Below are 27,616 nucleotides of genomic sequence, written 5' to 3' on the forward strand. Positions count from 1 at the left end.
TACCGGATTAGTGGCCCTAATGTAGGCCCAACAGTAAGTTTGGTTACTGCATTAACCAGTGATAAGGCAAACCCTCAACCCTGTGCCTCTAGCTTGTATAGAAGGAAAACCTCCAATTAGGAATAATAGTATAAAGAAGCTATTTAAATGTTTCCACAATGGACATGGTGATCAATCGCATCGTATAAGGGAAACTTTGGGTTGTAGCGAAGCTTAATTCCCTTGGAGTTCTTCTTGGCTTTCACAAGCTATTTCTCCTTTTCCCTTGTTGCTTTTTGAGGCCCGGTTGCTTTTCGTAGATTGCGTAGTGTTCTCTCCTCCCTCTCCCCCGTAACCCCTTTAGCGGGTCACAGTTATAAAATTTATTTATTTCCTGCTAATATATCAACACGTAAGTCTTTTACGTGATAAAAAAAAAGAATGATGTATGAAAACTTGAAAATTTTCTTGCGTAATAGTGCGTTTCTCATAACAGGGAACAAGTACATCCAGTCAACAGATACTCTGTAAAGTACAAGAGTTTGATTGTAATGAAAGATTATCATATATATATATATATATATATATATATATATATATATATATATATATATATATATATATATATATATATATATATATATATATATATATATATATATATATATATATATATATATATATATATATATATATATAGTAAATTTGTTTGGTGCTCCATGGTGCCCGGGCACCATTGTTGAAATTGAGTATATACCCAATTCAAATGAGTATGAAACTTTTTCAATTACCTAGGTATTAACATTAACTACTTTACTAACTAGTTTAAAGCAAGTTTGAACTGAATTTGAACTTGTTTTTGTTAGATTTTGATTCTAGGTATATAGCATCCATACATATAATTAGTTAGGTATGTAATCATGTATTGTGAAATAAAGTTAAATTTGAGTTGTTTTGTTGATAAGTATAGGTATGAATCAAATTATTATAACTAGGTATATACTCACAATTTGAAAATTTTAAAAAATTTGAGTGATTTTGTGCATTAGATACCATGGTGCCCGGGCACCATGGTGCCCCATATGAGTGTCCCATGGTGCTCATATATATATATTGTATGTGTGCTCTATTTCTCCGTCATAGTGTACTCTCTCTATTGGAAGCTGTCACTTGATGTCGGTCTTCAGCGGTGAGAGGAGAGAGGGGATGGGTAGTGGAGCCTCTCGCCATTGAGAGGACAAAGATGGATGCTGGTCACTAACATATGGACACGTGGGTCCCACTATGTTTCTATTTCTTTTTTATTGTAATGACACATAAGCATCATATAACTTGTCACGTTGGACAAACACTAGTACGAAATGCCATGTAGGAGTCATATCAGCCGAAACAGTCCACGACATTGCTTCGAGACTATATTTGCATTAGTTTTAGAAGTTGGGGATGCAATATTTCTGGTTTTGTAGTTGAGGTATTGAAATTTATCAACCTCTATATGAGGGATGTAAAGTGGACTTACTCCTTGCCTTGTTCATGTTGTTTGGGCTATACATAGAGTTTTGAGTTTGGGCCACAAGATCAAATCTACCCATTACAGTTGCCCCTTCAAACTTTTTCTTTGTTCCAATCCACCAAACCAAGGCCCACAAAGTACTCAACCGGTCCACTTTAATTTCTTGTGCCTGCAAAGTACAGTTGTTTTTATTTACTAGCATCTTGCCTTTGCCAAATAACATTATGGTATATTAACACCTTCATAATCCCAAATCACTATAATCGAGTGTAATTTGATAGGTTACCAAATTTATAGGTGTCAAGTCCAATTTGATAGATTACCACGGGATTTGATGGTTGTAGTCTTATGGTTATTCACTTTTGGGATTAGGCTTTTCAAGTCTACCTAAGCCTGTGTTTTGTTTGGGATGAGGTGGGACTGGATCGACTTATCCCTGTTTTTTCGGATAGGATGATCCCATTATCTGTTTGGTTTGAGCGATACAGTGGTCCTGGTTTTCTAAAAGATGGAAGGGTGTGGCCCACATATTAGTGAAAAAGAGAAAGTTTGTTGGATTGATCCGTCACTTTTTGAGGTGTGAAGCTAATCTGGATCTTTGGGGACTATTCCCTTTCGGGGGCTATCTCATCACACCCAAACACTTAAAAATAGGTTCGATCTAACCCGACCCACCCCATCCATTGAACCAAACACATGCTAAGAGTTTATGGGACACTCACTGAATAAGCGAAGCCGTCTCTTCTGATCAGTTCTAATCAAACAAGAATTATAGTGCAGCTGAACGATTAATCCTGTATGTATATGCGGCTATATATGTACATGCGGGACGATGAAGCAAGTTCTCCTGGTGTAACACGATCTAGTGTAAATTTAGTCTGATATATATAAAATCATGATCATAACCGATATGTCGTTGACTCAGGGATGACGCACGCATGATGCAAGAGTGACGGACAAAGAGGCTGTTTGGATGCTATACTAAGTTTGCCACCATTCACCATACTATTTGTGCCACACTTGCCTAAGTTGTGGCTTACAAAAAGTGAGCCACATCTTAGCTAGCAAAATTGGATTGTGCCACACTTTGTTGAGTTAATGACATGTGGGGCCCAAATAGATGAGAAGGAATCTTGCCACAAGTGTGGCTATGAACCAAACAATATGCTAACTTGGTCAAACTTGCATAACATGAGGTGTGGTAACCTTTGGCAAACTTTGAGAGCAAACCAAACAACCCCAAAGACTTTACGATAAAAAAATTATCAATCTTTGAAGTAGTTAGGATTTACGAACTAATACCCTTATATTATCATAATTACATGACATTTCTTAATTTCATGGAAAAATCTAATATATTATTAGAGTGATTTAAGTGCCCCATGAGGATCAATCAAATCTAATGCAAAGCCATGTATAAAATCAAATTAGGGTATGCATTCCCTATAAAAAGGAATAATAACACATTTCATGGGAATATATTATTATTATTATAGATAATATATAATATATTTTCTCTTGTCGGTAGATAAGCACACGCATTCAGCTAGTTTCACTAGAACAGATTTGATTTTTTCCATACGGCTCAAATCGATTTTTGCATGCGGACGGGTAGCCCACAATGCGCCCAAAGGTATATGAAAATCGGGATTTTCATATGCGGCCAGTGCAACCAGCGCTGAAAACGACAACATGCGAAAAGGAAAAATCATGAAAAAAAATTAAAATTCCAAAACTGAAAATTACACAAAAAATGCTAACCCTAGACTTGTCGCCGCCGTCGCCACATCCTCCGATCCTCGTCCTTTAGTCGACCGCCGCCATCCTCATCCTCCAGTCGCCGTCGTCGTTGGTATCATCCTCTCGTTGCCGCTGTTGTCGTCTTCCTCCTCTTCCCGTTGTTGCCGCCATCATCTTCCTCCTCCCGTTGTCACCGCCGACGGATCCACGTGGGAGGGCAGCCGCCGCCGAATTGGGACGAGGGAGGGCTGCGACCGATGGATCCAGGCGAGGGAGGGCCGCCGCTGCTGGATCTGGGTAGTGGAGCGCTCCCGCTGTCAGGCACGCTCGCCCCCGCCGTGGCCATCTCCCACCGCCACCGCTGCCGCCGAAGTCCGCGCATGCTGCCCTCTCCCTCTACCGCCACCCTCGGTCGCCACCGCCATCGCCGGAGCCTGCCGTCGGAGTGAGGAAGGAGGGGGGATAGGAGTGGGGGGATGTGGGAGAGGAGTGGGGGCTGGGAGAGTGAGGGCTACCGGATCCACGCAGGGCGGTGCCACCTGCTCCCAGCCGCCTCATCGGTAGCGTTGCCCACTCCTAGTCGGTGAGGAGAGGAGAGAAAGAGAGAGAGAGGATAGGAAGAGACATAAGGAGAGGAGAAGAAGAGAGAGAGGAGAGGTGGTGGAAAATTTTGAAGTGTTGAGAAGGAAAAGAGAGGAGAGGAGAAAATATCTATGAAGAAGATGAGGGTATTTTCGCATGCGGTACAGTTAAGAGGCCCACGTGCGAAAATATATTTTTGCATGTGACCCGTTAAGATGATCGCAAGGGAAAATAAGCTCACTTTTGCATACGGCTTCTTCTGTGGTATACCCGTAAAAATCGATTTTTGTATACGGACCTCTTAAGGAGCCATATACGAAAATGGAGATGCAACCAGTTACGGTCCGGTTGCAACCTATAGGGATTCTCGTACAGAAAAATTCTTTTTTTAAGTAGTGTTTGAGGTAGAATTCCTAAGCCCCGACAAACAATGTTCAGTATAATCTATTTTTTATTTATTATATGCGTGTCACAGCAATTATTTCCACATGTTCATGAACTTCAAACAGGAAGACAAATATCGTACACATACCTTTTTGTTCATGCATGCTTTAGCACCTTCCTGAGCACATCGAATGCAGCAGTACGGCACCTTCTTGATTGATGGGAATCTATTAGTTGCTGAATTCTTCCCAAGAGACCAATATTATGATTAGGAACCAAAGACTCATTGCTCATCGAAGTACTCGAATAATTACGGAGCTGTCCACCATGGAGTCGTAGAGACTTGTCATCTGCTGCTGTGGATAGAGACTGGGCCTCTACTGGTAATCTCCTGTAGCGGAAAAAACCTCTCCTCTTTAATGATGGTTCAGATCCTGTAAGTCTTATTTTTCTCATAGCCTGTCCAATAATTCAATACAGATTAGGCGTTGTGAAACACAATATTGTTTTCTCTAGTTACTTTTGAGTGATTTTAATAAGTGTAATAGCTGACTGCCGTGCTTAAGCGACCTGACAAGCAGCTGAACCAGGGTAAGCAGAATGGCAGAAACAGAGCAACCAGGAGGTGGCTATTCTGCATGTTTTTTCCTTTCGTTTTTGTTCTATTTATCCCTTTCCTTTGGTCAAGAGCATAACTCATTCATTATAATCCAACTGTAACATGACTAATCATACTGAGTTCTATTATCTAACATCTTACCTAGGTTATCATCGAGAGAAAATTCAATCTGTAGCACAGAAATAAGGCCGGTAAAAAAAAAGCACAAATAATTTCCGCTTCCAACTGATAGGACAGAACGCTCATTTACCCTTAGTCCTCTCCGTATTCACACGTTAGGCTGAACCATTCCTGATCTTCATCACTCGTTCAGTCATGGGAGCAGGCGAGGGCAGTGGCTGGCGGAAAAAGGGCAACAGCACTCAGTCGACGGTTAGCGGCTTGCGCTATGGCACACGGGATCAAGGAATTTGACGACAACGGCGGAGCTTTCTCCGCCGCAACGTCGACGGCAACTGGCGGCTCCTTCCCATCCCTAAACCTCGTGATGATAAACTACCCCCTCTGTCCCATAGAAACCAACCTAATACTGGATGTGACACATTTTAATACTATAAGTCTACATATACCCGTCCTAGATTCGTTTTTTTGGACGGAGGGAGTAGTTTGTTGTGTCGTCTTCAATCATTGATTTGCAAAATTAAGCTCCAAAGGACACCAATAATTTGCACTGCGGAGCACAACTGCATTCTTAACATCTCTTTCTCCATCTCCTCACTCAATTCCTGCTTTGTGTGGTGAGCACTTGGCCCTTCCACTGAATTTCTCCTAGGGAGAGAGAAACAGGGAACTGTTGCGCATCGGCGATAAACTGCGCGTCTCCGTTGTTCTCCATCTTTGTTCTAGGGTTAGTTAGAGATGTGGGGAAAACAATTTGAAGATATGCTAGAGACCTCCGTTAGGTCTAGATGAGAAAGAAATGCTATTGATAGAAGGAAAACGTATGGCTTATGCTACCAGTTGAAAATGGAAACTTTTTGTCCTATTTTTTTTGGTACCGGTCTTATTTCTGTGATATAGACTGAATTTTCTCAATGATTAAACATCCAAGCAGAACCACTGCACTCACAAGACTACATACGCACAGATAAATGAGGAAAAAATCAATCTAAACACAAAATACTTAAAGCAAAGCATTTGAGCCCTTAGCTGATCAACTATTTTCAAATTTGTTGACAGTACTATGATCTAGATAGATGGATTGGTGGGTGACCCCTAAACATACAGTTTCCAAACCTTTATAATATAATTCTGACAAAACATGTGACTATTGCAAAGGTAAAAATAAAAGGTTTGGAGCATATAAAATTTAGAAGAACTTTGCATGGTGACAAACTCAGAGATTGGGACAGAATCAAAATTAGTTGGGATAGTCTGAATTTGCAGGATGGTTGTGAAGACAAAATCTGGTGGAATTTGACAAAAGATGGTGTTTTTTCTGTGAAATCTTTTTATAGAGCTCTTAAAATGCAACAGGTATGCTTTCCCTAGAAAATTTTTTTGAAGTTTAAAGTTCCTTTGAAAATCAGAATTTTTGTTTGGCTGTTTGTTAAAAACATAATACTCACAGAAGAAAATTTGTATAAAAGAGGTTGGAGAAAACTTGATAAAAAAAAGGCCAATTCTGTGACAAAGAAGAGGATGTTCAGCATCTGTTTTTTATTGTCCAATGGCCAAACTTCTTTGGAATATTATGAGCTGTGCTTTGAATGTAACTCCCATTTTGAGTTACCAAGAACTTTTTGGTCATTGGCTTACTGGTTATGATAAAAACATGAAACAATTGATTGTGGTGGGTCTAGCTGCAATTATTTGGACTATATGGAAATTTAGAAACAAAGCATGTTTTGAGAATAACTTTTCAAAAGATCCCACTGATTTGGTCTTTGTGGCTTATTCCTGGGTGGACTCTTGGACATCTCTGCAGAAGCTGGAAGCAAACCGAAGAAGACTGCAATTGGCGGCCATGCTCATAAGACAAGTTGCAAGTGAAATTTTCGGTTCAAGATATGGATGGAGAGAACCAGAAGGACTGAAGGCTGAAAAAGTTGCTCCATAAACTTATGATGTCTGTAGTATACCTCCTTTGCTGAAGATAGCTGTTGCTCCAAGCCTTTTCACTACTAAAAAAGGATTTTTCCATGCGGTCCCAAAGGGGTTTTTGCATGCAGTTAGCCCCTCCGCACGAATCAAAGGGTCTGGAAAAATTGCTATTTTTACATGCGGGTGGCGCACGCAAAAATAGAAAACAAAAAAAATAAAATCGAAAAACCGAAACCCTAACACTAGAAGCTGTCGCCACCACCCTCCTCATGATCGCTATCGTCGCCGTTGCACTCCTCGTGGTCACTGTCGTCGTGGCCGTCGCCGGATCCATCGCCCCCACACATCCCCAGCGCCGGATGCCGCCGCTACGCCTTCCCACCGTCCGAGCCCGCTCCTGCCTACCGCCAGATCCAAGCGGGGGGCAACCGCCTCCGCCAGATCTGGGCCGGGGCCAGGGGCCGGTCGCCGTCGCCCCTCACCGCCTTCCATCATCGCGCGCACGCCGGCCACCGCTCCTGAGCTGCCTCCGCCGTGACCGGCTGCTGCCGCTGCTCCCGAACCGCCTTCGCTAGAGCCAGAGGAGGCAAAGAGGCTGGAGCCGGAGGAGGAGGAGAAGGAGGCAGTGCCGGCGCCGGCACCGTGGTCCTTCACCGGGAGAATGAGAGGAGGAGAGGGAGTGAGGAGAAGATAAGGGGGAGAGAGAGAGAGGAGAAGAGGAAGTTAATTTTTTTTTGAATAGGTTGAGAGGGAAAGAGGAGGATTGGACTTGCAGGTGGGCCCGCATGCGAAAATAGATTTTTCCGTGCGGGTCTCTTAAGTGGCCCGCCTGCGAAAATATATTATTTTCTTGTGCGAACCTGTTAAGAGGACCGCCTGCGAAAATTGATTTTTGTGTGCGGCTCTCTTAAGGAGCCGTATGCGAAAATGGAGGTTGATTTTTACAGACGCGGTCAGTTATAGTCCGTCTAGAACCTAACGAGGGTCTCGTCCAGAAAAATCATTTTTTTACAGTGTTTGCTGTAATTTTGCCTATAAACTCTGCTTGGCGATATGCCTGGTCTTTAATAGGCCTAGTCTTTTGCTGTTGTTATCTGAACAAAACTCTGTAAGATGATGCTCATTTCTAGTAAGAGAAATGGGGCTGCAAAGCCCTAGTTCAAAAAATAAAAAAAAACGCCGAGCAACCATGACTTACCAGGGATAGAGAACAGACCAGACAGGAGAATGACTTTCTACTTTTCTAGATGGTAACTAATAGTTATAACTTGGAGCCTAAGAAATTAATTATCATTATCTGCTGCTACTCTCTGCATGCTATGCTACAATGTATACCATATGGCCCTGTTCTTTTATCCAAATAAACTTTTGGATACTCGTGGCACGTTTTTCAAACTGCTAAATGGTACGTTTCGTGCGAAAATTTTCTATGTAAAAGTTGTTCTAAAATATCATATTAATCCCTTTTTCATGTTTGTAATAATTAAAACTCAATTAATCACATGTTATTACCACCTCGTTTTACGTGAAACACTTAATCTATATCTTTATCGAGATTCAAACACCACCCATATATACACAACACAGTAATTAATAAGGCATTATGAAAACTAACAATGTGAATATAAAATCTCATTGGTAACATCTGAATACAATTACCTTTTTCTCTGCAGCATTCGGAGAAGACGTTTGTTCAACTGGCTTGGTTTGACCTAAGGTCCATTAAAAAAATAAGGGTTCATTCTAAGAAACTCAAAAACAGTTACTTAAATAATAAACACACACCTTCCTGAAATACGACGCTGTAAAAATTATCCAGGTTATAAGGAGACCTTCAAGAACAAGTTGAAGAAATAGTTAATTATCAACAAACCAAATATCCATTTGCATACTAAACATTACTAACATTGAATACAGAGGTGATATCAGTACAGGTTCATGGTGTCAATGTACTCTTCCTTGGGGCAAAACCCAAATTCCTTGAGAATAGATGAGACATGCGCAAGGACCTCCACGTGGGACACCTGGATCACATTTAAACCGTTGTATCAGATAGATAAAAAGGAAAAGAAAGAAGAAATGATTTAGAGAAAATTTAATTATACTAGTTGAAATGAAAGGAAGTTGCAATCACATTGAATTCAAGCATACATGTTTTCATAAAGTTTGTAAACAAACATATTCAAAATTGCCTTAACTATGGCCATGTTTAGTTCCAAAATAATCCTTCAAACTTCCAACTTTTCCGTCACATCATTCTAATTTCAACCAAACTTCCAATTTTGGTAACTAAACACAGCCTATTTGTCTTGCTTTACGTACAGGATTAGAAACCAAAGAATACAAGTAGATGGTCCAGAAGGTAGGCACAGGCAGTCTTTTAGTCATTCAAATATCAACTTTGTAACTATAATTAAATTTATAAAAAAGGTATAAGTCCATTTTGTAGCACTTGAACTTTGCTTGCAGTCCATTTTTCACCCTAAACTGGTTTTCTTCACCCCCCCCCCCCCCCAAACTTACGAAACTGGATCACAAATCTCACACCAAAAATATAACACGGTAACATGATAGTGGTTTCTCGCCAACCTGAACTTCAATTCGATATGTTATTTATTGCACGATCAACATCTGCTAATGAGTAAACAAAATATATAAAACTGTGTACACAGAGTTGCTCTGTATACAAGGCTTTGCTGTGCTTACCACTAAAATTATAGAGGCTTGTTGCGTTTATAATATTTGGTTATTCTATTAATATATAAAAGTGACATTTTTTATACATATAGTTTATGAACGTTTCTGTCAATAATGTTAATCAGTTTTAATGTAATAATACTTCCATACTCTAACTCACAAGCACAAAAAGTTTAGTCAAAAAGAAAAAACAAGCACAAAAAGTTCATACAAAGGCACAACAATCTTATTTTACTATGTGGGTCTTGGCGTTCATGATTCAACTACAGAACTCAGATATTGGAATGCATATCACCATCTGAAAGGAATACCTTAAAACTGTTGTTTAGGAAGGCTGAGCTTCCTCCAAAACCTGGTTTTCAAAGAAGCTAGTATGAATTAACAGGCTGAATCAAACAGGGCCAATTGTACGGGATAGGGTACCACAGGGTTGGTTGGAGAAAATTTCACAGGGATTACTTGTCAAATGGTGTGCCCAAAATAATGTATCTAAATATCTAATCTCATCACTAATTCAGTCCTATCTCAAATCAACAAGAGGATTACTAATCTAAGCTAATCTATTTCAAGGATATAGCCAGTTAGCCACTACTACTGGAAATTACCCCAATAAGGTGCAGAGGGTTTCAGCTTCTCAAAGCAGTGGAGCCTCCTACATCATAAGCTTCATACGAAAGCTCAAGATGCCACCAATTTTGAGGAAGCTTACTCTTGTGATAGTTTTAACATGATATTGAGAAGATTGACAGAACAGGACCGATCGTTCACCACTTCTGGGGAAGCTTAATCTTGTGAATGGTTTTTACATGATATTGAAGAGTTGAAGACAGAAATGAGGACTGACCGTTCACTTACACGCTGGATATGCTACCCCATGCACACTATAGTAGTACAAATAATGAAAAGTGGCCATGGAAATCAACAAATCACTAGTATTCTTCTTGCTCATATTAGGGAACAATGGAATTTTGGAAGTAACTAGTGAAAATACTAATGCCAATATAAAATTTACTGTAAGAGGAAGAAATCTGATGGCACTGAATCCAACAATAGTGGTACCTCTGAATGTGTCTGAACGTAATCATAAAGAGCCTCGCCAGCTTGCGAAATTATATTATAAAGCAGACATTGGCAATTCAAAAGTGCTTTTCTTTCCTCCAACTGCTTATGTGCCTCTCCATTACCTTTGTCAGACGTTAGGGAATCATAGTCTCCAAATATGCGTTGCGCGATGATAGAAAACCCATTAGGTTTGCCCTTGCGAAAATGTTTTTGGGCTGCCAGGAATAAAACTGTGGCCTGTGCAAGCTTGCCGTTCTTCATGTAATTCCAGAGCTCATCGACTACATTATCTGTTTTTTGGGCAAGCAGTCTAATCACCTCCAAGGAAACTATCTGCACAATAATAAGTGACTTTCAGAATTTGTATGCAGGCAAGCAGCTTGGAATAACTTCATGTTACATCTTATTTCCTCTAATCATATATAGTAAGCATGAAGTAGGACGAACCTCCTAGGCTAGCTCCAAGCAGGATAAAATCTAGTAGTATTTACCTAAGTTAACTTATTGTCTATAAATTTCAAACAAGAACATGCCTTAGCACATGTCAAAATTTCAAAAGATGACACGGAAAAACTTCCTTTTGTCATGCTGAAAAGATAGTATACTTTGGGAAGATCGAGAGATAAGTGAATCAAAACAAACCATATCAGGTAGGCACAGCAGATGAACGAGCCTGTAGACGCAATCCTCACGATACTGCATAGGAGACACATTGTCCACAAGACACTTATGCAAGCAAGTATTCTCAACTGCAACATGGAGCGGCAGTAGCCGTCCCTGATCAACGCCGGTCGTACCATCATCAGCGAGTGTTCTTACGTTTGCTGAAGCTCCGTGCCTGAAGAGCAACCTGATCATCCGAGGCGAACACCGTTCTGCAGCCTCATGGAGAGGGAAGCATCCATACGGGCTCATGCAGTTTGGATTGGCGTGCATCGAGCCGAGGCCAGGTGCCTTGCCCTCCAACACGGCTTTCATGCATCGCAAGGCATTGTACCTGATCATGAAGGTTAAGGTTTCTGAGGTGATGGTGAACCTGTATGCGAAGGTTGAAGGAGATTCCAAGAACATGTTTAGGAAGCACTGGACGCTGTCCTCTGCCATGACATTGCTCAAGCTGCGAGATATTTCAGAGAAGGCATCTCGCACCCTCTACAATATTGGGTCCATCGGCAATTAAATTAAGAGAGGTGAAAAGTGGTCAGTTTAATTTCCATGTAATTAAGAAATCAAAACATAATAAAGTATCATTGACATGCACTTTTTGAAACAGAACATTTTGTAAAGCTCTTTAAGAAAACAGAAGAGACGATTTGGGTGAAATAAAATGCGGCAGGATTGGGAAAAAAAAACATAACAGGATGATTTGGCAACTGAAATCTGTAAATGAAGATTAGAGAAAAACCTCAGGAGTAGGGTCTGGGATAATTATATCATTTGGCATGGACTTGGCGACCCAAGCAGCTCTTAGATTCAGCCACTGGAAGAGAGAATGTCAAGAAACAGGTAAGTAATTAAGGGAAGACAGAAACCGAGAGGAGGATCGTAAAGATGGGCCACCATACCTCATAGGACTTTTTTCTATCATATTTCTCAAGAACTAGAAAAGGACAGGAAGGATCCATGTTATCTACGGTTGCTCCTTCTTTGCCCATATTTTCGCGCAAACTTGCTGGCAGTACATGATTGGGAAATCTCACCACTATTTGCTTGTCTGAAACAAAGAGGATTGAGTTTCATTCAAAAGAATATTATAATTTTGTATTGTTAGCAACATAATGTAAGGCATACATACAAAATAGTAAAATGTGATCCTTATTACGACCACGAAGACAAAATAAATGATGTCTAGACGACCCGCAGAGTGGCACTTTCGCTAGCAATTTCTATGAAAACACGAGATTTGAAATAAAAGATGATTAAATATTATGGAAGTTACTTTCGTGAAGAATCTAGCAATATCTATCTTACATTGTTCTTTTATATTAGTAGTGAAAGTTTATTATTTTGATCGGTAGGAACCCTACTAAAACGATATATGTTTTGAGGGCACATGTATGCTCTACGAAAGGGCATATAGCCTAGTGGTTACAGTGACCTGAGTAGTACCCAAGGTTCTGAGTTCAAATCTTCTATGGAGCGAATTTCAGATTGGGTTGTTTGTGGGGCTAAGTTCCCTACTTCAATGGCCATATATATCAAAAATAAAAAAAATGTATGCTTGACTGAAATGTAACACAATATTGTGTTGCACAAATAAAACTAGTTAAGATTGATATTTCTGTTCAACAAAACAATAAAAAAAAGAGTGAAACTAGTGATTACTGATGCCGATCAACATGTTCAAGTTGCTCTCGACCGGTTGGCGGCAGAGCAACAGAAATTAAAGGAGGGCGAAACAGAAAAACACAAGTGAAGACGGGCTTCAATTATTTGACATCTTGACCCACTCTCATTCACCCAGATGATCCCACATGTTATTTTCACAAGTATCAATCAAAACAATTGAGCAAAGAAAAAAGTGTTAAATTATCAAATTTATCTAGAGAGAGAGGAGGTGGCGATCTGCAAATGTATGATTTTGAAGATGCAAAAGGAAACGATATGGTAATTGAACAACAAGAGGAAGACAACAAAGAAGAAGACGATGGTGATATCAAAAACTGATTAATTGATGTATTACCTGGAATCGATTCCGACATGGCCTCCCGGAGATTAATTGGGCAAGAAATCCTGGATCAGTAGAGTAGAACCAACCAGATCTCCATATGAATGAGATGAGATGAATTTGTGTGGAACTAGAGGCGAGGAATTCTCGTCTAGGGTTTCTTTTTTCTTTTCTTTTCTTTTCTTTTTTTTTTGACAAATAAGCAACGCAAAGAAAGGCACTCACATCCATCATGGTCTCATGGGCTGGGCCATCAGGCCCAATCCACTCCAATCACTTCCCTTCCATTCCACGACTTTACTGTTAGGAATAAGTTCACTTTAGGTCCCTTAGTTTGTCACCAGTCTGAAATTCATCCTGAGCGCCATATCAGGTATAACGCGTCCTTTAATTGGCAAAACAGTGTACCCGAGGCCCCAAGGAAGTATAGTATTCCCAGTTTCAGCAGACGTGGCAGCTGAATCATCATGGGACAAACATATCAGGGTAATTTAGTCTAAATAAAAAAAGAATTGGTGGACCCACATGCTAGGAGCATGTGCGACAAGGGATGATAGGATGCTGAGTCGTCGAACGGTTGAAGTCCTCGGTGACGCCCGCCGCGTGCGCCCAGTTCCTCTCCCGCCTGTAGGGAGAGAGGGGATGAGAGGGTTGTGGGGCAGGGGCTAGGCACCGCACAAGCTCCTCCTCTCCCGAAAGCGTGCCGCCGCATCCTTCCTCGTGCGCGAGGACGGCGGCCACACGCTGAAGGGCCCGCTCAACTCCTCTCTCGTCGACCACTAGCGCCCGCCGTGTGCCGCCCTTCTCCAGTTGGCTGTCACCCTGAAGGTTGGGAAAAGAGAGGAAGAGAGGATGACATCAGAGAGCATCGGTGGCGTGGGATCATGTGCTACGTGCGGTGCACAGGGCCACAAGGCACGGGTGGCAACAGTTGATCTCCTCCATCTCCAACTCCCGCACCATCGCCAACGTCGCCCGAGGCACCTTCCGACTCTACGACGCCACCTTCCGTGATGCGTGGAGAGGACTCCTCCCGGTGTTCTCTGTCATCAAGCTGGGGTGGTGGTGGGGACATCGCTTGGCGTGAAGTCAGGCCTGCTACCAGCCGCCTGCCGGATGATGCAGGACGCCTCCCATGTCCACTTAGTCCGCGCCCCCACTGTCCCAGGGCTGCCTTGGCCTGGTGAGGATGGCGAAGAGAGGGGAGAGAGAGAGAGGAGGAGAGAGGTTTCTACTAGCATGTGCGGGCCACATAGGTCCATGTTGACTCAGCACAGCATACCGGAGTTAAAGCGCCACGTGGAACTAAACTAGGAGCTATGCCGTCTTAGTACGAAAGTTGATACAGTCTTACGAGTTCGGCTACATGTTATACCTGTTATTGCATTTCAAGGATGAATTTTAGACTCTGCAACAAATTAAATTTTAGACTTTGGACGGCCACCGCATCCGAGGCATACGCCCCCAGGAATGTGTGCCACGCACACTGCTAGACATAGATTGTTTGTTGGATTTGTACGAGCATCTCGAAGATGTCAAAGATGAAGGCGTTCATGATTGCACAATTTGGAAGTGAAGCCTTTACTTGAATGCACCTGCTCTCTGCACCTTGAAGATTTAGATCTTGTATGTCTCGATATGTATCACTACGCCTCAGTAATCCGGAGGAATGAGGACCCCAGTTCCCATATCTCCGACACAGTCATATAGTCCTCTAGTTAAAAATTACCACTTATATATAATCGCTTGATCTCCCAAAAAGATCTCTCTATCAATGATCACCCTCAACTTTGGCTCGAAAATTTTGACAAAATGACCATTTTACAAAACTTATTTTAAAAATAGACCGTGTTAAAAACTAATTCTAAAAATGAACCATCAACTCAGCACCATTTATAGTGTCTTAGCACCAATGGGGTTGGCGTTGAGATATTGCCTGTGGTGTCACAAACGCCAAGTCATCCTAGCTCACCGCTGTGTAAGTGGCGCTGAGGTGTTGATACTATATACAAACGCATCGGCTAGTATTGTTAGCAAGTTCTAGTACCCTGGTGGCAGAGCACTTTTTTTTTTATTTTGTCTATTTTTTATTTTAAAAAGTCACAGCACTGTGAAATTTTTGGATAATATTGTCTACTGTTCTCCCCTTTTTTTATTTTGTCTATTTTTTATTTTAAAAAAGTCACATGTTCTGTTTAAATTTTATTGAAGTTTCAAATTTGAAAAGAAAAATGAAAGTTGAATTATAATACTAATCATAATAAAATATGTAACTCAACAAGTACATATTTGCATTTTTTTACTTGGAAGGAACATATTTGTATAATATTTTTCTAAATAAAATATTTAGCTTAACAGCTATAAATTTACATATTTTCGATCTTAACTTAGAAATAAAACAAACTTAGAAATCACGTGAACTTTCAAATGAAGTATATTTGTTGATGAAAAGAATTAATTATAATGTTCTCTCTTCATAGGAATGAAGTATATTATATATCCACTTCTCAATTTTTTATCAGGACATCAATTTATAGAAATTAATTTAAAAATTATATGATTTAAGTTTCCAAATTTGTTTGTCCAAATTTGTAGTGTTAGGATGAGTAATATTGATTTTTTATGAGACGGATGGAGTAATATTGATGTGACGCAAGTAGCTCAGATATGACCATTACTATCTTATTTATACATCAACCAAAGGTGCATATGTTCTATATTAGATTTATTTGTTATATATTTGAACAAACATTACTACACAATGAGTTTTGTGTGTTTTCCTTTGTAGAGGTACTTGCTTTGTGAAGGAAAAGAGACCGAGCGTAAGGAATGCATGGATGATCAAAGAAGTTGATTGGGGGGCAAACCAAGACCTTCTCCAAGTCCACTCTTACCTCACCACGTCAATTTTGGTCCATAAAAGGCAAGAGATAAAGTTCTACACGTTTTGGATTCGGATTCGGGCCACCTGACAGCATCAACTTCAAATGTACCTAGCCGCTGATTTAGAAGAAATTTAGGGGCCCATGAGTACTTGTTGGAAAGCTTATGAAATCTACTTTCATATGGTTTTGGTCCCACGTCAAAATTCCCACCGAGCTATATGGAATCTGCAAAACAAGCCACATATATCATCCAGTCGGAATCTGATTTGGGTTTTGGGCCTAATGTGTCATGGGCTAAGCCCAAAGGGGTGTGCGCCCTAGGGCAACCTTAGGACGTCCTAAATTATATTTATTCAATAGCCATCATAGTTTAAATTATATTTATTTTGCTTAGATTATTTCTGCCATTACAGTTTCACCGCTAGATTAGTTTGTAGAACCCCAAATTCAAGTGCTTAATCATTTATATGCAATTGAGTTGAAATCTATATTTTTTTTGCTTGTGTTGTTCGATTAACATGCAGAGATTAGACTTCTAAGCGAGGTCAACCGGGCAGTGCACGGTTGATAACTAGAGGAGATACGGTGCTACGATTGCAGAGTCCGGATCATGTTGATTGGAAGCCGGATCGTGTGTTTCAAGTTTCCACTAAATTGAGAGTTATCAATACCTATCGGAAGATCGGGACTAGTATCCTCATCAAACATATTTATTATCATATTTTTCTAATTTCAAAAATAAATTTATAGAGAAAAAGAAAAATAAGAAAATCTAAAAGTTGCAGAGGTGTGGGCAAAACTCCCCAGGGTTGTTGCTAAAGTCCTCCACCACCATACTAGCCTCGATACCATGTATAGAAAGGTTATAGTTTTATTTAATCTAGTGTGCCAATTAAAGTGGCGGTGAGCTAGGCTGAATTGTCGATTTTATACCACCTCGGATAATATCTAAGCGCCAACAGGCCGTTGGCACTAAGACACTATATTTCAGTGCTGAGATCACGGTTTATTTTTTAAGTTAATTTTTGGTTCTATTCTTAAAATAAGTTTTACATAAGGTGATTTTGCCAAATTTTCAGAACTTTGGCTACATGTATGCATGCTCATAATTAAAGTAAAGGAAATGCGACATCCAATCGATATGTTTAATCACATGACAGGTTACTTTAATTTCCTCTTGTAAGTATCGTTTTGACAGCAAAAGGAATATATGTTACCCCTTATGTCACTGCACATGTAATCCGACATCGTTCGAATCTAAAAAGAGATCCATCCTAATTAACGTACGGCCTCAAGAACCCTAGCTTAGGTCGTCGTCGTTGTCGTCGCGCGTCCTTACTCCCTTAGCCTTGCGATTAAGCTAACCTCTTTCCTCCATTAAATACCTCCACGTTCACAGCTTCATGCAAACCCTCGCGTTCCTCTCTCCTCCATCCACCTGTAAAGCTAAGCTTCTTCTTCATCCATGTCCTTATCCTAATCTCTCTCTCTCTCTCTCTCTCTCTCTCTAACTCTAAGCTTGTGGCTAAGCTCAAAGCTTTAGCTATATAGGGGTATATAAAACCACAGCCCTAGCTAAACAAAAATAGATTAATTAGCCAATTAAGTACGTGACACTCGAGCTCCATCATCACAAGCCTAGTTAGCTACTGCAACTAATTAACTTTCGTGTGTACAAAATGTCGCAGCTGCCGCCGCCGATGGCCGCCGCCGCCGCTGCGGTGGGCGTCGCCGACGGGGGGAGGACGAAGAAGCGGGCGGGGCTCCCGAGGCTGCTGCACAAGTTCTTCTTCAAGGTGCTGCGGCTGAGGCCGGCGGCGGCGGCGGCGGAGCCCGGCGCCGCCGCGTTCGAGGCCTACTACGGCTACCGGATGGTGGACGAGTACTACTACTACAGCTACGGCGGCGCCGCCGGGCCGGCGTCTTGGGCGGGCGTGCTCTCCTCCATCCCGGAGGAGGAGAGCTCCGACGAGGGCACGCCGGCCGCCGACGCCGCCACGCTCCGCAAGGCGCGCTCCGACTCCGACCAGTTCGTCGCCGCCGAGGCCGCCGCCGTCGCCGTAGTAGTAGTAAATTACCGCGGCGCAGCTAGCTGAGTGAGCTAAGCTTGCTATACTCAGCTCTATCCTCATCGCCGTCCGATCAGAAATCGACGGTCTGGATGAGGTCATGGACGTTTCAGATCATCTTCTGCACGCATCAACCCTCACTCACGCATCTCAAAGTTCATCGGACGGCTCCCGAGAATAGAGGCAGAAAGTGTTACATCTCAAGCCAGCATCGGATGGTCCGAATCTGCACTTGTGCAGTTTGCATGTATCAAAGATCAAATTTTTAGTCTTGTTGTTAATTAGTGACAAGATTTTAATTTGTGTAGCATAGAGATGTGTATATATATATACTTAAGTAGTAGATGATAGATAGGAAAAAAGGAAAAAAGAAAACTCTGTTATTTGAGAGTGAAAATAAGGTCACATGTAATTCGTCAAGGGGACAGTGATCACTCACGAGAAGGTAGTTGTGTAAAAAGGCAATAGTATTACTAACATTGTTGTGTCATTTTTGGGCAGCAGTAAAAGCTGCTGTCTTGTTGACATCACCAGTGATGTGTGTGGTTTTTCAACTTCTCAATACATGTACAGTAGCAGTGGCCAGAGTAGAGTATACATTGGTGTACTACTACTACTCTCTCTCTCTTGGCCGGTCACATGTTCACTTGTAACTTTTTCTTCCTGTATGGTTCTTACTGGTTGCTACAACAACTTTGGAGCTATCACAAAAGCAAACCTTTTCATTCATGTGTGTTGTTTGGGAAAGGAGACCTTTTTATATTTCCCTTTATTTTTTTCTTTTAAGAGTAAATTTCACAAAACTACATATACTTGGATCAAATTATCACGAAACTATAGATTTAAGAATATGTATCATAAAACTACAGATTTAGCGTCAATCTTTTCGCGGAACTACAAATTTAATGCACCATATCATAAAACTACAGATTTAGTAATGAAATTATCAAAGAACTACATATTCTAGAGTTTAGATCATAGCACTATTATTAATTTAAAGCTATAAATATGTAGTTTTGTGATAAAATTATTATTAAATCTATAGTTACGTGATATAATACCTTAAATCTGTAATTCCGTGATAAATTTGACACTAAATTTGTAATTTTTTGAAACACAATCTTAAATCTGTAGTTTTATACTCCCTCCGTCCCACAGTATAAGGGATTTTTGGTTTTTACATGTAACGTTTGACCACTCGTCTTATTCAAATTTTTTTGCAAATATAAAAAACGAAAAGTTGTGCTTAAAGTACGGTAGATAATAAAGTAAGTCACAAATAAAATAAATAATAATTTCAAAAAATTTTGAATAAGACGAGTAGTCAAACATTGCAAGTAAAAACTCAAAATTCCTTATATTATGGGACGGAGGGAGTAATAGTTAGATCAAAGTATTTGTAGTTTTGTGAAATCTACTCTTCTTTTAATAACTTAATTAATGGCTAAAGGTCAATATTTTCCCGTTTCACTTTCTCACGTGTTATTAGTTTCACATGATGTGTACTAGTTGTGTACGTTCAGATAATTTTGTGGTGATCCATTATATTGTAAGAGGTGTTGATCCACTTGTCAGCCGACAAGTAGATGGAGGTCAACTATGATTTTTAGATTTTTAAGAAAGTGGTTATTCTAAATTTGAAAGTAAAAGCGAAAATTTAGCATATGTGCTTAGCAACTTATTTTTTCCTTGTCATTGTTGTAGACAATTTTTTGTACCGTTGTCCAAAGTACGTAGTATATATAATATATTTGGTACAAGTGCTTAGTTCATTGTTGGATTCAAACATTCAAAACCAGAACGATTGATTTGCCCCTGTGGATTTTTCTTGAAAATTATAACCTAGCTTTTGGCATGCAGAGGCGCGGAGCCCAAGGAGGATTCTTGTGTTCCAAAGGAGTCTTGTTTTGAAAAAAGAGAATTGCTCTATATATACTGATGGGATATACTCCCTCCATTTCAAAATGATCTACATATAGTTTTTTAGGTTGTTCCTAAATGATCTACATAAGTCTATTCGTTATTTGTGCATTGGAGTAAATGGAAATTGATGCATGCATTCATGCATACAAGTATTTATAACCCACATGCAATATCTTGATTTGCTATTAGCTAGGAAATAGTGGTGATTGTGCTTGCATAGAGTTTGTTGCTAGAGTAAATATAGTATGAGGGAGTTATTAGTTTTTCTTGGTCTTGATGTACCTATGAAATATGTAGATCAATTTAGAATAGAGGGAGTATTTGCATTAAATTTAAATTAACATTGTTGTCATATCTAAATCCAGGCTCCACCAGACCACCACTGTTGGCATGGTAGCTTGCAACATGTAAACACCTACTCCATCCGCCCCATATTACAAGGATTTTAACTTTTGCTTACACTGTTTGGCCACTCGTCTTATTTAAAAAATTTCTGTAAATATAAAAAATAATAAGTTGTGTTTAAAGTACTTTGGATAATAAAGTAAGTCACAAATAAATTAAATAATACTAAATTTTTTTTGAATAAGATGAATGGTCAAACAGTGCAAGAAAAAAGTCAAAATCCATTATATTATGGGACGGAGGGGGTAGATCGCATTTATTTATTTTCCCTTTGCGAGGTACCTAGATCACATTTCCAAATTCATGCAAAAATACTAGCTAGTGACTCTCACGTGATTTTCGTAATATTGGCAGTTTGCCTAACAAAATTGCACTTGACAGTTGCTCAAACTGCCTACATTAATTTGGCAGTGAAAAGATGTAGTTGAAAACTCAACCTCGTTTAAGAGATATGAAACTGACAAATATCTAAGACTACCATTTTTCTTGTCTAAGAACAAGACAAGAATCAATGCTACTGTTTTTTCTTCACTGTTTGTTAATTTCATATCTTGCTAATGAAGTTGAGTTCTCTTTCATAATATTTATGATTCGGTTTCCATGGTTTTAGGGCACGGTTAGCAAAGACTCTAGCTCCTAGATTCATCTTTCTGAGATTTAACTCCTAGAGCTGGAGCCTGGAGCACAACAAATAGTTCAGATGTGACCAAAATTGGAATGGAGTGGGCTGGATCATTCCCATAAAATGAACTAGAGGGATAGATTTCGGTAGCTCCACTGCCCCACTCCTAACCAGATTAAAATGATACCCAGCTCTTTTCGTCGAATTTACAAGGAAATTGCCATCACACCCCTTCCAGTTTCACTTCTCCCGTTGGAGTTAGCTTGAAGTTAGGATATGAGTTTGAAGCTCTATCAGACAATTAATGCAGGCAGTGGTTTTTCCCATACATGAACTCTGTTTGCAAGAGGGCTAGGTGACCTTGGATTTTTCATTTGAGGCCTTGCGCGGAATAAGTTCACTTACCATCCCCCATCTTTACATCAAGTTTAATTTACATCCCTAATCGTAATACCAGAATAAACCTCAAACTTGCAAAACCGTTTAAAATTAAGTCCTCCGGCAGTATAGATGCATGATTTCCCTAGCGTGAAATTTGACCTGGTCCACTCCCGCTGACTAGATGCTTATGTGGCAACCTCACTCTCTTACCTTCTCTCTTCCTCTGCTTTCTCTCCCTCCTAAAGCCTAGGAGCGACGCTGACTACGGGCAGCGAGGAGGCTATGGTGGCAAGTGTTACAACGAAGTGGTGGCTACGAGGCGGCGAGGGCAGTTATTTTGATCCCCCATGACCGCCCAACACTATTCCAAACCAAGTTCATTGTTGCCATGGCTGCCATGGGCTGGTCCGACCTATCGTCGGAGCTCCTCTCTGAGATCGTTGGCAGTCTCATCAAGCTGGCGGATATCATGTGATTCCAATCGATCTGATCCTCTTGTCGGGCGGCAGCAGGTAGGGCGGCGGCTGCGATACCGTCGCAGTCGCCATGGTTGCTTCTCCCATCCTTCCCATCTCAGCTCTTCTTCTGCCCTTGCGAGGACTTGCGGAAGCTCGCTCTCATGGTGGAGTCCCACCACTCCATCGATCTCATTGACCTCTCTATATGTCCCTCCTCCGCCCCTTCACCGGCACCATCCACGTCGTCCTGCCGCTCCTGGCCTTCTTCACCGAGACGGATGACCTGGCCTGGGACTGGTCCCCGTACTGTAGGATCGAACAGCAAGAACAAAAACTTTTAGCAGAATTAAAAGTTATCCTCTAATCCGATGAAGATCGGTTTGACCGGAGTTGATCTGCTAGTCTGACCACGCCTATGCCACCGGTCTGATCGATGTTGATCGCCCGGTCTAACCACACCAAAGTGGCCTCTGCCTCCTGTCGCCGCCGGTGGTCTGACCGCCGTGTTCCCATCGGTCTGACTAGCACAATGACGTCGGTCTGACCGTCGGTGTCTCGTCGGTTGGACCACCGAACCTAGCAAACACAAATCGAAGATCTCTCAAAGTAGATTGCAACTTTATTACTTCTCTCTGTGATCACAAAGTGCAACAACAACACTCATCACAAAAATCTCGACTAAACTCGAAACTCTAACTTTTCTCTCAACTCAACTCTCTCTAAAGCGATACCGGGAGGCCTCACCCTTACTCTCTATTTATATCCGAGGTAGGCAGCCTAAAGCCATGAACCAAACTTGTACAAGAAGTCCTAATCCCCTAGGAAATCTTCTCGTACAAGAAACAAACTTTACAAACTCCAATTGTACCAAATTTAGACTTCTTTCAAATTCGACTCCGCATCCCATACGAACACAATATCTCCATCGTATGTCATATGGAATCTTCACCAACCACATGCATTGATCTTTAGCCTAAGCATCCCGCATGATATCCTGATCGTCCGGACGTTATCTTCTCCCAAGTTGACTCCTGATCCATCACCGGCAATACTCTCCCTAGGCATCAAGACCATCTACACATGCATCAACCAAGAAACCATATCTGAGCACTAGCTATCTCCAACTTGACTCATTGTTATCAAACAACAATATTACATACGCATAGTATCCATCTAGAAGTCATAAACATGAACTATCCACGGATATCCAACAAAACATCTCGAAATCGAAACCGATACAGAGTAACTGCATGCATACCTCAGGTCTGACCGGTTCTCACCTGTCAACAACAGTTCCAATAATCTCCAACACCACTTCACCAATAATATCCAAATATCAAAACAAATAATCTCATATGCCAATTGATTCACTACTAGAAAAATAATTTATCACCACGAAAAAAATCGTAGCATCAATGCTAAAATAGTGGCAATAGATTCATGTTGCTACAATCTTAAAATCGTTGCTAACCGTAGTAATAAATAGAGTAGTAATAGGTTATTGCAATGATTTTTATTTAGTTGTAATAAATTTTGATATTGTCATAAAATGGATGTGGCAAAAAATATATATTGCAACACTTCATATCGTTGCAATAAATAAATATTGCCATCACTCCATGTGTGGCATTAGTTCTACGTACCAAATTAAATGTTCCAATATTAATTTATCATCCTAACTATCTTTTTTTATATCTTCTCATGGCTGGGATTCAAACCCAAGATCTCTCCCTCACGCACGCTCTCCATTACCAACTCACCTACGCATCAATTTTGTTTAAAAATGCATATAATTCCATTTGAGCCTGCCTAACTGAAATTTGAATCATGAATTTGAATATTTAAAAGATTTCAAATGAAAACTTGAAGTTGTATATCTCGTCGAGAGCTATAAATTTCATATAAAATTTGTCCTAATCTGTGTCCATATGAAAAGAATAAGTCAAATTATGAGATGATAAATTTTTTATTGTAAAGAATTTGTTGATCATGGCAATAGAAATAGTGTAAAGTACCATATACTATGAAAATTGCCACAAAAATTAAATTTGTGACAATAGAACATGTTTTTTTGTGATGATAAATTTTTCATTTCCTATTTCAACAAAAATACTAAATAAAACAACGATCGTAGATCGTTGCAACAAAGTATAATTATTTGCCAAAAAATTATCATTGCGATAGTACAATATATTGCCACGAATTATTTTTCGTTATAATAAATTGGTGGCATCACGGCATCCTGCGGTGAGGGCATCCGACCCGCCCACCGCCGCTTGGCCCCCCATCGGCCATGGCCGGGGCGTCTAGACAGGCTGGAGTGGATGGGTCTGCTGCGGCAGGGATAGGGAGAGGCTGGCGGAAGGAACGCTGCTGATGTGCTGGAGGAGATCAGGAGTGAGGAAAGTGGAAGAGGTATTGTGGTTTTGGAAATTATAAACTCGAGTAAAGATGAGGGACTATAAGTGGACTTAGGCTGTGTTCGAGAGGAGGGGTTCACGCAAAACGATGTTCGCATTAACACGTGATTAATTAAGTATTAGCTATTTTTTTAAAAAATGGATCGATATAGAAAACATTTTGCAAAAAAAATACACCGTTAAGTAGTTTGAAAAACGTGCACGCGGAAAACGATGATGGAGAGTTGGTAACTCCCAGCCAAGAACGCAGCCTTATTCCTATCTGCACATCCCAAGGTGGGCTGGTGGGCTGGAATCCATAAGGTTACTGAATTCGGCCTTGTTGATTAAGCCTTGTCCGAACAGTACAAGGCTGGCCCATAACATGAATGCGCAGGACTAGATTTCAGCCTTGACAAAATTCAAGGCCTTCAGATTTCAGCCTAGATTTCAGTGGACTCATTTATGAAGTCGGTCTAGATTTCAGCCTTGACAAAAATTCAAGGCCTTCAGATTAGACTGGCGGATGAGCAGGAAATAATTCTCCCAAATTTTGTGTCGAACTGTGATCTCAAGAAACAGCTTTTCAGTTACGAATTTCAGTTAGCTTTTCAGTTAAGAATTTCAGTTACGATCAGAAATATTCCTTGCGTTATATATAACTTAAATGCCTTCTTTAAGAGATTAAGTAGTTTTGATTGAAATTCAATTATAGAATACCAATCTTGGTGACACAGCATCAAAACGAATTTTGATACGAGAATGTATGAAAATAAGCTGAAATTTCTCAAGCTTGCTGAGTTATAAAATTGAAGCAGAATACCCCAATCCATACGAAATGTTACGCCTAAACCAGACCAAACGCAACAGATAACTTCGCACCAATCACCAAAGCTACTGTTTTCTCCATTGGATTCAGAGAAGAGAATCCTCGTCAGCGTTAGGACCACCACCACCATCGCCATCCATGGCGACTAGGACGAGGCCGAGGAGGACGTACAGGGGGAGGCGTCGCCGCCGCCGCCGCCGCTGGCCGCCGCCTTGGTGTACTCCTCCATGTCCCTCTTGTACGCCGCCATGGCCTCCGCGGCCTTGCCGTTCCACGCCTGCTTCTCCGCCTCCCCGAGCTCCTTCCACTTCACCGACACGAGCGCGGTCAGCGTGGAGCTCGCCACGCCGGGGCGCTCCTCCGCCAGCTGCCGCCTCGCCTCCTTGCTGAACAGCAGGAACGACGACGCCGGCTTCTTGGGCCGGTTCGGGTCGGCGGCAGCGGCGGCGCCGCCCACCTTCTTCTTCCTCTGCTCCTCCTTGGTCTTCTTGATGATGTTGTCCGTCTTCTCCTTCTTCTTGAGCAGCTGGAGCGCCTCCTGCTTCATGATCTTCTTCTGCTCCTCCTCCTCTTTCTCCTGGCACGCCGCCTCCTCCTGCTTCCTCTGCCGGTACGCCGCCATCTCCACCTGGTACTCCTCCCTCTGCTTCCGCGCCGCCGCCTCGAACGGCGCCTTCTCCGCCTCGGACATCGCCTTCCACTCCTCGCCGGTGATCCTGCCGATCTCGGGGACGTTCTTCTTCTCGGCGACGAGCGCCGCGCGGCGCTGCTGGGTGTAGACGAAGTAGGCGGACATGGGCTGCTTCGGCTTTGAGGGGTCCTTCTCCTTCTTCTTCTTCTTCCCTTTCTTGCTCGCCTTCTTGTTGTCACCACCGTCGCCGTCGTCGTCGGCCTCCTGCCGGAACTTGAGATACTGCTCGAGCAGCTCCTTGGCGGTCCTCTGCATCTGCTCCTCCTCGAGCAGCTTCATCGCCTCGGCCTCGCGCTTCTCCTGCCCGACCACCTGCAGGTACGCCTCCTTCTCCTGCCTGTACCTCTCCTCGTACGGCTGCTTCTCCTCCGCGCCCAGCGCCTTCCACTTGGCTCCCAGAGCGTTGGAGACCTCCTTGAAGTCGGCGTCCGGGCTCTCCTTCTTGATCTGAAACAGGCAAGCATTTCGTCAAACATCTGACGGGCAGTAAAACGAAGCGAAGAAAATGGTGCGGGTTTCGTACCTCGTTCCACTGGTCCTTGCACCAGAGGACGTACGCCGGGCAGGGCTTCTTCCTCTCATGGCCGGCCTTGCCCTTGCCCTTCTTCTTCTCTCCTTCCTGGTCTTTCTCGATCAATGCCTTCACGAGAGGAATGCTCTGCAAGGCAAAACCAAATCGAATCAGATCAAAATTCACAAGAATAACCACGAAGAAAATGGATGCAGAAATCAGATCGTGGCTCAAATCGCGCAAGTTGAGATCGAGAGCATACCACGGTGGGCTTGAACTCCTTGGCGCGCTGGACCTTCTTGAGCTCGGCCTGGAGGCGACCCTGCTCCTCCTCCTTCCTGCGGATGACCTCGTCCCGCTCCCGCACCATCTCCTCCGCCTTCTCCTTCTCCAGCCGCAGCTCCTCCAGCATCCCCTGCAGCTCCGACACCGCGTCCACCACCGACGCCTGTTCCTCCGCCGCCGCCGCAGCCGCGGCCTTCCCCTTGCTGCTCTTCGACGTCGCCCTCTTCGCCTTCTGCGGCGGCGACAGGATCCCGGCGGCAGCGGCCACGTCGGCCTTCCCGGCGGAGATGTTAGCGTCGTTGTCCAGCACCGCCGTCAGCGCCTTCCGGCCCCTCCCGCCCTTCCTACTACCCGCCGTCGCCATGGAATCTAGCACAGAGAGAGACGAGCTAGGGTTTCGAATCGGAGGAGGAGATGGGAATGAATGGTCGGTGATCTGATTCGCGCGGGATTTTATAGAGGTCGAGGAGCGGAGGCAGCAACGGTCAGAATTTTTTGGAAATTTGAACGTCGGATAGAGTAAGGAAGGTGACGTCAGCGTAACGGCTAGTCGCGAGAGTCACTGGCAGGTGGGGTCCACGCGGGGTTGGGACTTGGGAGAGATCCACGCGGAAGGGATCGGACCGTTGCCGGAGGTGGGGCCGGGTTGTCAGCGGCGAGGTATCCGTGGACCTGTTCACACGGGTGATGTGGCGCGGATTATTCCATTCCATTCAAGCCGATCGAGTGTGAAGTGAACGGCTGTGATTGCGGCGGGAGGAGCGGAAGGGAAAGCAATCGACGGGTGGGATCCCGCGTGTCCGGGTGTTAGTGATCTGGGCCAAGCCTAATGGGTCAAATTTGGAAGTCAACCGGCCCAAGGGCCCAAGGG

At 42.3% G+C, this 27,616-nt stretch overlaps 3 protein-coding genes across 3 annotated transcripts; 1 reads left to right on the top strand and 2 right to left on the bottom strand.

Annotated features, from left to right (window-relative positions):
• Positions 1–3,207: 3,207 nt before the first annotated feature.
• On the bottom strand, positions 3,208–13,471 carry LOC107276690 (uncharacterized). Its single transcript, XM_015769392.3, has 9 exons — positions 13,303–13,471; positions 12,185–12,333; positions 12,025–12,099; positions 11,262–11,771; positions 10,617–10,952; positions 8,793–8,884; positions 8,646–8,692; positions 8,520–8,572; positions 3,208–4,657 (listed from the first exon to the last, which is right to left on the bottom strand). Exons 1-9 carry the CDS (start codon positions 13,319–13,321, stop codon positions 4,355–4,357), a joined length of 1,584 nt encoding a protein of 527 aa, XP_015624878.1. The 5' UTR covers positions 13,322–13,471; the 3' UTR covers positions 3,208–4,354.
• Positions 13,472–17,574: 4,103 nt separating this feature from the next.
• Positions 17,575–18,731, top strand: LOC107278569 (uncharacterized). The gene has a single exon (XM_015769255.3). It carries the CDS (start codon positions 17,852–17,854, stop codon positions 18,266–18,268), a length of 417 nt encoding a protein of 138 aa, XP_015624741.1. The 5' UTR covers positions 17,575–17,851; the 3' UTR covers positions 18,269–18,731.
• Positions 18,732–25,194: 6,463 nt separating this feature from the next.
• Positions 25,195–27,171, bottom strand: LOC4328927 (high mobility group B protein 13). The gene is made up of 3 exons (XM_015768067.3): positions 26,723–27,171; positions 26,473–26,607; positions 25,195–26,396 (listed from the first exon to the last, which is right to left on the bottom strand). The coding sequence occupies exons 1-3, from the start codon at positions 27,107–27,109 to the stop codon at positions 25,404–25,406; spliced, it is 1,515 nt and encodes a 504-aa protein (XP_015623553.1). The 5' UTR covers positions 27,110–27,171; the 3' UTR covers positions 25,195–25,403.
• Positions 27,172–27,616: the final 445 nt, after the last annotated feature.

Source organism: Oryza sativa, chromosome 2, assembly GCF_034140825.1.
Source record: "Oryza sativa Japonica Group chromosome 2, ASM3414082v1".
NCBI classification, from domain to species: Eukaryota; Viridiplantae; Streptophyta; class Magnoliopsida; order Poales; family Poaceae; genus Oryza; species Oryza sativa.